This window comes from Maudiozyma barnettii, assembly GCF_903064755.1.
Source record: "Maudiozyma barnettii strain CLIB 1767 genome assembly, contig: KABA2_04, whole genome shotgun sequence".
Lineage (NCBI taxonomy): Eukaryota > Fungi > Ascomycota > Saccharomycetes > Saccharomycetales > Saccharomycetaceae > Maudiozyma > Maudiozyma barnettii.
The window spans coordinates 306,131-316,945 of record NW_024545241.1 but is presented as its reverse complement, the minus strand read 5'-3'; the positions used below and the strand labels follow the sequence as shown (position 1 = coordinate 316,945).

General features: G+C 33.6%; 5 protein-coding genes across 5 annotated transcripts; 3 read left to right on the top strand and 2 right to left on the bottom strand.

The window, feature by feature from the left end:
- Positions 1–262: 262 nt before the first annotated feature.
- Positions 263–2,554, top strand: FLC3 (putative flavin adenine dinucleotide transporter; the record flags this gene model as incomplete). Its single annotated transcript, XM_041550214.1, has 1 exon — positions 263–2,554. One exon carries the CDS (start codon positions 263–265, stop codon positions 2,552–2,554), a length of 2,292 nt encoding a protein of 763 aa, XP_041406148.1.
- A 334-nt stretch (positions 2,555–2,888) lies between these two features.
- KABA2_04S03190 (uncharacterized protein) lies at positions 2,889–3,629 on the bottom strand (the record flags this gene model as incomplete). Its single annotated transcript, XM_041550213.1, has 1 exon — positions 2,889–3,629. One exon carries the CDS (start codon positions 3,627–3,629, stop codon positions 2,889–2,891), a length of 741 nt encoding a protein of 246 aa, XP_041406147.1.
- Positions 3,630–4,097: 468 nt separating this feature from the next.
- On the top strand, positions 4,098–6,916 carry SEC27 (coatomer subunit beta'; the record flags this gene model as incomplete). Its single annotated transcript, XM_041550212.1, has 2 exons — positions 4,098–4,115; positions 4,271–6,916. 2 exons carry the CDS (start codon positions 4,098–4,100, stop codon positions 6,914–6,916), a joined length of 2,664 nt encoding a protein of 887 aa, XP_041406146.1.
- A 314-nt stretch (positions 6,917–7,230) lies between these two features.
- Positions 7,231–8,148, bottom strand: MRM2 (21S rRNA (uridine2791-2'-O) methyltransferase; the record flags this gene model as incomplete). The annotated part of the gene is made up of 1 exon (XM_041550211.1): positions 7,231–8,148. One exon carries the CDS (start codon positions 8,146–8,148, stop codon positions 7,231–7,233), a length of 918 nt encoding a protein of 305 aa, XP_041406145.1.
- A 985-nt stretch (positions 8,149–9,133) lies between these two features.
- Positions 9,134–10,501, top strand: PCL10 (Pcl10p; the record flags this gene model as incomplete). The annotated part of the gene is made up of 1 exon (XM_041550210.1): positions 9,134–10,501. The coding sequence occupies one exon, from the start codon at positions 9,134–9,136 to the stop codon at positions 10,499–10,501; it is 1,368 nt and encodes a 455-aa protein (XP_041406144.1).
- Positions 10,502–10,815: the final 314 nt, after the last annotated feature.

Below are 10,815 nucleotides of genomic sequence, written 5' to 3'. Positions count from 1 at the left end.
TTTTTTCACTATATGAAAAACAAACAAACAACAAACTAGAAAAAAAGAAAAAAAACAAACATAACATCTGAGAAGAGCTGGATAATCATAACAACATAGATACTTTCAACTTTAGTACATATTAGAACAAGTTTTTACAATCACTCTGAAAACATTTATTTATATTTTTATTGAAAGACACACAAGAAGACAAACAGACTATTATCACTACTATCCTTTTTGCTATATACTTATATCCATCATATTTTTTTTTATTACAAGGATGCAGACGTTAGTGAAATATATAGTACAGTTATTACTATTATCACAGTACGTAGTGGCAAAAAGAAACCTGGTGGCGACTTCCTTAGTAACATGTATGGAAGGATCCCAAATATCGTCAAATAGTTTCGACGTTATATTTAAACCAGATGACCGATCATTACATTACACCTTAGATTTAACAACTCAAATTGATTCTTACATTTTGGCTTATATCGACGTTTATGCTTATGGATTCAAGATTATTACCAAAAATTTCAATGTTTGTTCAGAAAATTGGAAACAATTTTGTCCTGTTCATCCAGGGAATATCGAAATCGATTCTATCGAATACATCTCTAAAGATTTAACAGATGAAATCCCTGGGATCGCATATAACGTTCCAGATATTGATGCATACGCTATCGTGAAAGTATATTCGGCTAATACTACCGAATATTTAGCTTGTATCCAAGTATTTTTCTCAAATGGGAAGACTGTCTCTCAAACAGGTGTGAAATGGACTACAGCTGTCGTTGCCGGTATCGGTTTATTATTATCTGCCGTATTATCTACGTTTGGGAACTCTACTGCAGCATCCCATATCTCCGCAAACACGATGTCCTTATTTCTTTATTTCCAATCTGTTGCAGTTGTTGCCATGCAACATGTTCATAGAGTCCCACCTATTGCAGCTGCATGGGCAGAAAATTTGGCTTGGTCCATGGGTTTGATTAGAGTCACATTTATGCAAAAAATCTTTAGATGGTACGTTCAATCTACAGGTGGTACTCCAACCTTATATTTGACCGCAACAACAATGTCCGTCTTGACTCAAAGAGCTGTTGATTTTACAAGTCCTTTATGGAAACGTGCAGAGAATGTCCTATACGGGAATCAAAATACTTTGATCTTTAGAGGTATTAGAAGACTAGGTTATAGAATGAATATCGAGAATACTGCCATTGTTTGTACCGGGTTCACTTTCTTTGTTCTCTGTGGGTATGTCCTTGCAGGGTTTATTATGGTTTGTAAATATTCATTCGAATTAGGTATACGTGCTGGTTGGATCAACCCAAATAGATTCCAACAATTTAGAACAAGTTGGAGAATCATCTTGAAAGGTGCTTTGTTAAGATATATATACATTGGTTTCACTCAACTGACTATCTTAAGTTTCTGGGAATTCACAGAAAGAGACTCTGGTGCTGTGATCACAATCGCTTGTTTGTTTATTGTATTATCTGTCGGGTTAATGGGTTGGGCAATGTTTAGAACTCATTCTTTTGCTCAACTTTCAATCAAACAATATAACAATCCTGCTGCTATCCTATATGGTGATGAAAGAATCTTACACAAATACGGATTTTTCTATACCATGTTCAATGCTTCTCATTATTGGTGGAATGCTGTGTTATTGACATATATCTTTGTCAAATCATTATTCATTGGTTTTGCTCAGGCTTCAGGTAAAACACAAGCATTGGCAATTTTCATTCTCGATCTAGGATATTTCATTGCCATCATTTATTACAAACCATATTTAGATAAACCTACAAACATTATGAATATCTTCATTTGTACCGTGACTTTAGTGAACTCTTTCCTTTTCATGTTCTTCTCAGATCTGTTCCATCAAAACTATACCGTCTCTGCGATCATGGGGTGGGTATTCTTTATCATGAATGCTGCGTTCTCATTTATATTGTTGCTGATGATCCTTGCATTCACTCTGATGATTGTCTGTTCAAAGAATCCTGACTTAAGATTCAAACCAGCTAATGACGATAGAACGTCCTTCCAAAGAAACGCTACGCAATTGACACACGACGATATGGCTAAGAATTCTTCAGCTGCAAAGGAATTGTTGGAGTTAGGTAACGTCGCCAAGGAACACAATGCCAATTGGGAGAGTGATTTATTCCACAATAACGATGAAGAAAATAATAATGTCTATAGAAACAAATCATTTTCGAGCTCAGCAAATTTCATTAAGAGGCTCTCGTCATTCAAGCTAGGGAAAAATGCCAGTAGAATAAGTGTACCATCAAATCCATTCGCAGATAGATCAGCAATGGCTGATCCAAATACTAATACGCTATCCAATCTGAACACAATGTCGAATTTGAATTCTCGTGAAGTGACGCCGTCAGTTACTCGTTTAACTTCGCAGATGAACCTAGAATCTAGTACAGGATCAGAATCAAATATCCAACTCAACACAAATTTAAATACCAATTCTAGTATTGCTATGAATACATCATCTGATCTAAGCGATCCTTTCAGGGATGCCAACGGCGAAAAAGCTGTTTAGCTTAAAAATGAGTTTTCCCTTTTCTATTTTCTTATACTTTCATTTTTCAGTTCTTTCTTGATTGTTGAAAATAGCCAACGATCAAAGTCTTTTACCCTTTATCACACCTTTCTTTTGCATTTATGAACATTTTTAAATCATAATCTTTATAACAATACATATTTATATATTGCGTGCCATGTATAATTAGCTCACCCTCATAAAAAATGAAAATAAAATAAATATATCTATATATTTGAAAATTTGATTCCTTTTGAAATTAGCACTTTTCATCTACATCAATTGAATTACACCATTTACCGACGCATCCAACTAAACTATTACCCTGTCGATATTATCCTTTCTCAAACAAATCTTGAACATATTTCTTTGGGGCCCTATGTCTTTTCTTATCCGATAGCAAATACTTCAATTGTTGTTTAGAATTTATATTATCGTTTGAGGTTGACACTAAAGGAATATACTTATGGATTGTCCAATTAGTTAAGGAGTGCCCTCTGATTGTCTCCGTCCACATCTTTTTATGCGTATAGGAATAAACTGGCAATAACGGTCTAGAACTTGTAGTGGTACAATTTGAATCGTAGCATTGAAACAATCCACCAATAACTGATCCTGGAAGGACATATGTCTTATCATGATTGATATAACCATCCCTTCTGGATAATTTAAAGAAGGACATTTTATCTCCAGATTGAATCGGAAACGATTCTTTCCAATATATATCGTTACTCTTTTTATCTTCCTGAATTATTCTCTTCTGATACACCTTCTTGCCATCTTCACAATAAACGAGTTGTACAGATTTCTCAATATTAAACGGTTGTGAAGTCACTGTAAATACTTTGAAAACTCGTACTCCTGTAAATTTAGTAAATACAAAATTATTCAGTCTGTGGCCTTTTAAGTATTTGTCTGTTTCACACATCTGATCATCTGACTCAAGAACTTCAAAGATTTCAGGAATTAAGAGATACGAACTTCCTACGGTAGTTAACAACACTAAAATCATTAAACTCAATAGCATCTTCTTTAAAATAGAGTCTGGCATACCAATTTCCAACCTTCTAAACATAAAATTAACTATAGTGATAAATTCACAAATTGAACTCAGAGTCTAAAAATAAACTCTTTGTAATGGCTTAATTGTAAGACTGAAGTTACTCTAATTTCTGACACAAGCTTTTCTTTATTGGAACGCAAGAAAAGCCAGATATTGTTACCCTCACAATCGGTTAAGGTTTTTTTTTTCTTAATATGATATTACCCTCTCGGTTTGTTAAAAAAAGAATTACTGAGTGAGAATAGTGCAGAAAGCACGAAGTGACGGAAACTCGAGAATATAGGCGATTGAACAACTAAGCGACTTGATCGAAAATAAAACAGCAAAATACATACTAGATACATTTTGGTGGATATGTACGTGTTGACAACGTATCGATCTATACAAAGATAGACATATCAAGAACCTACAAGAACACAGATAGGTGGATTTAATTTGTATTTCTGATCCTTCAATCAATTGCAAGTAAATTTCCTAAGAATGAAGTTGGATATTACAGTATGTTTAAAGATTCAATTCTACTTTTTTTTGCATTCGTTCCACTCAATCCTTATTTTAAATAAGGCCTATTGACTGATCCTTTATTATAATTTTACATTTATACTAACAGAAATATATTCTCATTGAATTTTATATATTATTTTTTTCTTTAGAAAACATTTACCAATCGTACTAATAGAGTCAAGGGGATTGATTTTCACCCTAAGGAACCTTGGGTTCTAACTACGTTATACACAGGCCAAGTAGAAATATGGAATTATGAAACTAAACAAGAAGTGAGATCAATCCAAGTTACCGAAACTCCAGTTAGAGCTGGTAAGTTTATTGCCAGAAAGAATTGGATTGTGGTTGGTTGTGATGATTTCAGAATCAAAGTATTCAATTATAATACAGGTGAAAAAGTGGCAGATTTTGAAGCTCATCCAGATTATATCCGTTCTATTGCGGTACACCCAACTAAACCATACATTTTATCTGGTAGTGATGATTTAACTATCAAATTATGGAATTGGGAGAAGAACTGGGCACTTGAACAAACTTTTGAAGGCCATGAACATTTTGTTATGTGTGTAACTTTCAATCCAAAAGATCCAAACACTTTTGCCTCCGCATGTCTTGATCGTACTGTCAAGGTCTGGTCTCTTGGTCAATCTACTCCAAACTATACATTAGAGACTAAACAAGAAAAAGGTGTAAACTACGTTGATTATTATCCTTCCCCAGATAAACCATATTTGATTACATCCTCAGATGACTTGACCATTAAAGTCTGGGATTACCAAACAAAGTCGTGTGTTGCAACTCTGGAAGGCCATATGTCCAATGTCTCATACGCCGTTTTCCATCCAACATTACCTGTTATTATTTCTGGTTCCGAAGATGGTACTGTCAAGGTCTGGAATTCTGCTACCTACAAGGTTGAAAAGACCTTAAACTTAGGTTTAGAAAGAAGTTGGTGTATTGCAGTCCACCCAGCAGGTAAAAAGAACTACATTGCATCTGGTTTCGATGGTGGTTTCACAGTTTTATCTCTAGGTAATGACGAACCTGCTTTATCTCTTGACCCAGCTGGTAAACTTGTATGGTCTGGTGGTAGAACTGGTAGTGCCAATGATATATTTACTGCAGCAATTAGAGGAAACGAAGAAGCCGAAGAAGGTGAACCATTACCTCTACAATCCAAAGAATTAGGTTCCGTTGACATCTACCCTCAAAGCTTGGCCCATTCTCCAAACGGTAGATTTGTTGCTGTCGTTGGTGATGGTGAATATGTTATTTACACCGCCCTTGCCTGGAGAAATAAGGATTTTGGTAAGTGTAAAGACTTTGTATGGGGCCCAGATTCCAACAGTTATGCTATTATCGACCCAGAAGGGAAGATCAAACTTTACAAAAACTTCAAGTTAGTAAGTAACTGGGAAGCTGAGCAAAAAGAAGGGCGTGCCGAAAAATTATACCCTGGTACTTTACTTGGTGTTAGCATGTATAAGATGACATATTTCTTCTCATGGGAAACTGGTACATTGGTAAGAAGATTAGATATAAACCCGGGAAGTATTTACTGGTCAGAAGGTGGAGAATTGTTAATGGTTACTAACGGTAACCCAGACCCTGCTGTAGACGAAGCTAAAGCACATGCTTTGATCTACGACAGAGAGAAATATTTGGAAGTCATGGAATCCCATGAGAGTGATAAATGGGCAAGTAGTAACGATATAGATGACGTAATGGAAACCGTTTATGAAGTAAATGAGAATATTACATCTGGTAAATGGGTTGGAGACGTTTTCATCTTTACGACATTAAGTAACAGATTGAACTACTTTGTTGGTGGTAAGACATATAATTTAGCACATTACACCAAGGATATATTCCTATTAGGATACATAGCACGTGATAACAAAGTATATGTTGCTGATAGACAAGTACATGTTTATGCTGAAGATATTGCACTTGAGGTTCTGGAATTCCAAACTTTGACATTAAGAGGTGAACTTGAGGATGCCATTGAAAACGTTCTGCCTAATATCAACAGTAAACGTTCGTTGCTAAAATTATCCAGATTTTTGGAAGGTCAAGAATACTTTGAAGAAGCATTAAAGATATCTCCAGATAATGAACAAAAATTTGAGTTAGCTTTGAAAACTAAGAAACTTCAAATGGCTCGTGACTTATTGAACGATGATGATACGGAAAATAAATGGATAGCGCTAGGTGATATGTCTCTACAGCTATTTAATTTTAAATTAGCCATTGAAGCATATACTAATGCTCATGATCTCGAATCATTATTTTTATTGTATTCTTCATTCAACAATAAGGATGCATTAATCCAAGTTGGTAAAGATTCTGAGGCTCTGGGTAAATTCAATTTGGCATTTAACAGTTACTGGGCTGCTGGCTCTATTGAAGACGCTAAAAACCTACTAGTTAAGGTTAATAGATTTTCTGAGGCTGCTATTTTAAGTTCTACATATGGTTTAAATGAAAAAGAAATCAACGAGGTTGTCGATTTGTGGAAAAATCAATTAAACCTTGATGGTAAAAGTGCAATTGCCGAGAGAATCATCAAGCCAACCGAGACACAAACTGCATCCGATTCTAAAGTCGAAGAACAAACTTTAATTGATTTAGATAGTAAACCAGTTGTTGAACCAGTTGTTGAACAAGAAATCCCAGAAAAGGAAGAAGAAGTAAAAGAAGAAAAAACTGAAACAGTAACTGTTGACGACGATGATTCTGAAAAAAGCGAGAATGTTAAAGAAATAGAAGAGACAGATGATGCTAAAGACAAATAGGTTAGTTTAAACGATCTGGAAGTACATGAATTTTGTATACGCTTGGATTCAAATAGTACTTCCCCCCCTTTTTTGATGTACACTAATCACCTGATATGCATAAACTAACCATGTTATGTAAATGTATCCAACCACACAATTCTAAGTGTGTACTGGAATACAAATATGTATATATATCTCATACATAAAAGATATAGACCATACAAAAATATATAAATAAAGAACTAATTAAAAGATAAAATAGCACCAAAATTCAAGAAACATGTAGAAATTTATGAATATATATGCAAGTGTTAAATCATCGATATAGAGTCTTAAGCAGTGAACACACCAACTTTATCAATTTGAGTTTTCTTCTCCAATCCAACGTAATAAACTTCTTTTGACATCGATCTAGATGAATCAGGTTTAAATTTATGAACTTTTTTAAAAACTTTATGCAATCTCTTCTTAAAGAGGTCTTCTTCCCGTCCCGTGTATAGTTTACAAACGAAACTTCCATTTGGTCTTAAGAGATCAATTGCAGTGACTAAAGCTGCGTCACATAAATCTACTGATCGCAAATGATCTCTAATAGCAACACCTGAAGTGTTCATCAGCCTATAATATGGCATATTAGTAAGATTGGACGTAATATTTGAATTTTCAAAATCTTTTGGGTAAGGTACATACATGTCGCTAATAATTATATTAACAGGGTATATTTTTTCTATCTCATTTGATTCTCCAGTCATATAAGGTTTATCAAGGTAACCAAGTTTCTGATTCAGATTATCTTCTTCATTTAAATTGAATTTTTCATTAAAAAATAACCTAATAATATTATGAGTTGTCTTTGACAAGATATTTGCTTGTAATGCATGGACACCTTCGATAGGTTTACAAGGTAAGATATCTACACCCATAATAATTGATGTCGGATTAGTACGTTTACGAGCCACTTGAGACCAAGATCCAGGTGCAAACCCTAAATCCAATACGTTTTGTTTAATATCTTTATTAAATAACTTAAATTTATCATCAATTTCTATTAATTTAAATGCAGCACGAGATCTCCAATTCTTCAATTTAGCTTCTCGAGTATAAACATCATTCTTACTTCTTTGTAACCATCTACTTTGAGAGTTTGAATTGAATCGCACAGAAGTGATGGCTAAAGAACGTAATAAGTATGAAGATCGACTCGGAGTTAACCTCCAAATATTATATAATGATCCCGACCCTATAAGCATATTTATGGAAAAAAAAAAAGTGGGGTGAGATAGTCAGTATTTTTCTTTTTTTAATAAACTCTGGATTTCCCTTAAAAAACAACAACAACCTTTATTATCTGGTATCGTTATGACTTAAACCTTTATAAAATCAAATTTGGCAATAAACTGTTTAATGTTATTATTTAAAAAATTTAAAACTTTTTCAGCTAAATGAAAATTATATATATTCTGTACCACGGAGTCCTTTCGACCGCAATAATAGTACGTCCGCTCAGCTAGGATTATCATAGAAATCAGGTTATTTACCAAATCAAAGCAAGGAGATGATCCTACCCTTCCCAAACATTGTCGATGATTACCGTAATGTTGACATCTTTTGGCAAACTGGAGGGAGACGATGTTTTTCCCCATGCACCTTGAGATGACCTAACATGGTAACCTAACAATATTTTCCTTGCTCATTTAACAACCGACGGCAAAGAAAAAAACGCAACCCGAAAAACCATATTACGAGCTGTGTTGCCGATCTCCGGAAGAGTAAGTACCGAGATGAGATCATTTGAAACGAGCAGCACGGAGATAATAATTACACTGCAGTAATAGTACGTCAGTATATACGTAAATTTATTTACTATAGTTATAATACCGCTTTGCACAGCCTATTGATCTACCTCCTCATATTATCAGAAAGTATAATGTGATTTCTATAAACAATGTGGGGTAGTTGATGTTCACTAACAATAATAAGGAACGCTTACATATATTCAAATATATATATATATATACATTTTTTGACTGGTCGCTCATCTTCTAAGATATTTCCTTTCGCCGTGCGTAAAAATTCATTCCAATGAAAATATTTGATGCTATCGCTGCTGGTTGCTATCGCTATATTTAATACATCAACTAAGATACCGTAGAAATAAAAACAACACAATATTTTAGATTGTAAGACATATAAAATTTAGAAAACATTGACTTTGAAATACAATTGAGGTGAATAATGAGTACATCTAACAGTAATTACAGTTATACTCTCGATAATGAAGTGCTAGGCGTTCCATTTGCTGGTATAGAAGACGCTGGCCTTTCGGATCTACGATTGGATAAAATATCGATGCATTTACCATTGAAAGCAAGCGTTGCAGATTTATCAGATGAGTGGGATTCATCATTTCCAGAGACTCCGAATACTGAGTTTGGATCATCGACGGGGGATTCTCTCGCAACATCAATGACAAATTTGAATTTGAATCTAAATATGGCATCGGCTAAAAATGTGAGATTTGGTGAAGATCCAGCTTTGTTATTAAATGAATTAAATGACGGACATCATCATCATCAATTACATAGACCTATGATATTACCTGTAAGTGATGTAAAACGAACTAGAAACGTCGAGGATTTGATACGATCTGCAACATCGATGAATGATTTTGTACAAGATAAAATTGGTAAAATCAATGATTTTAGAACTCATTTGGACCAGAATGGATTATATAACAATAATTCTACTGTGAAGAAAAATGATATCTATTTAAGGTCACATATCGGATCCGTTTCTAATTTTGAATTAAGTGATGCTGAAACTGTTCCCACAGAAGATACTTTGAATTATGATATTCAAGATAATATTGACTTCAATTTTAATTTAGAAAGTCATGACATTAAAAATAATGAAATGGATTCTGCTCAAGTAGAACTGAATAGAAATATACGAAAATATGCAGAACTGAAACAGGTTCCTAAGGACGAAAATTTACAAAACTCTATTTCAAAGTTTGAAGCTTATGAGTTCGATCCATCTAATTTAATTCAAATTAATAAAGTAACAATAAATGAAGCTATTAGATATTTTACAATAACTATAGAGAAACTATTACAATTGTCACAGAATATTAACAATCAATCACTAGATAAGCGTAAACGTGATCATGATCGTTCCGATTTGTCAAGTTTCAAAATGAAAAGTATTCCATCTCTCTCATATCATGATCTAATCACAAGAATTCAAAAAAAATGTGAATTTGAACCTGTTATTTTTTTACAAAGCTCACATTTATTACAGATACTGTTCATCGACAGATCAATTGAAGACACAGAAGAAATACATTTAAAGAATAAATTGGAATTGCATCACGTCCATAGACTCATTATTGCATTAGTTAGAATCAGTTGTAAATTGTTACAAGATAAACAATATTCTCATGAATACTTCAGTAAAGTATGTGGCATTACAAAAAGATTACTTACAAAGCTAGAAGTTTCATTAATGATTGCAGTGAGAAACAACGAATTGATGTGCCGTAATAGAGACTTGTTACACGCAGTATTTACAGTAACACTATTGGAAAATGCCTGTAATCAATAATTGTTTTAATTCATATCATCTTTCTTCCTGGATACTACATCACCATCTTAATGACCATCTCAATGACCTTTTTTTTTTATGCATTTTTCTTTATAGACTATTTATAAACTAATTCAAAAATAAATTATTCATGACATTTCAAATGCTAATATTGTTCTTTGTATGTAATATTGTTTTCCATTGCTGAAGTATTTTTAATTGATTAATTCATGGACATTATTGCGGCAACGCGCTTCTTTAGACTCAATCTATAAATTTCCTCTCTTCGTTACTTTTCTTCACTTGTTTTGGCGTTCTTTGTCTAAAAAATAAAC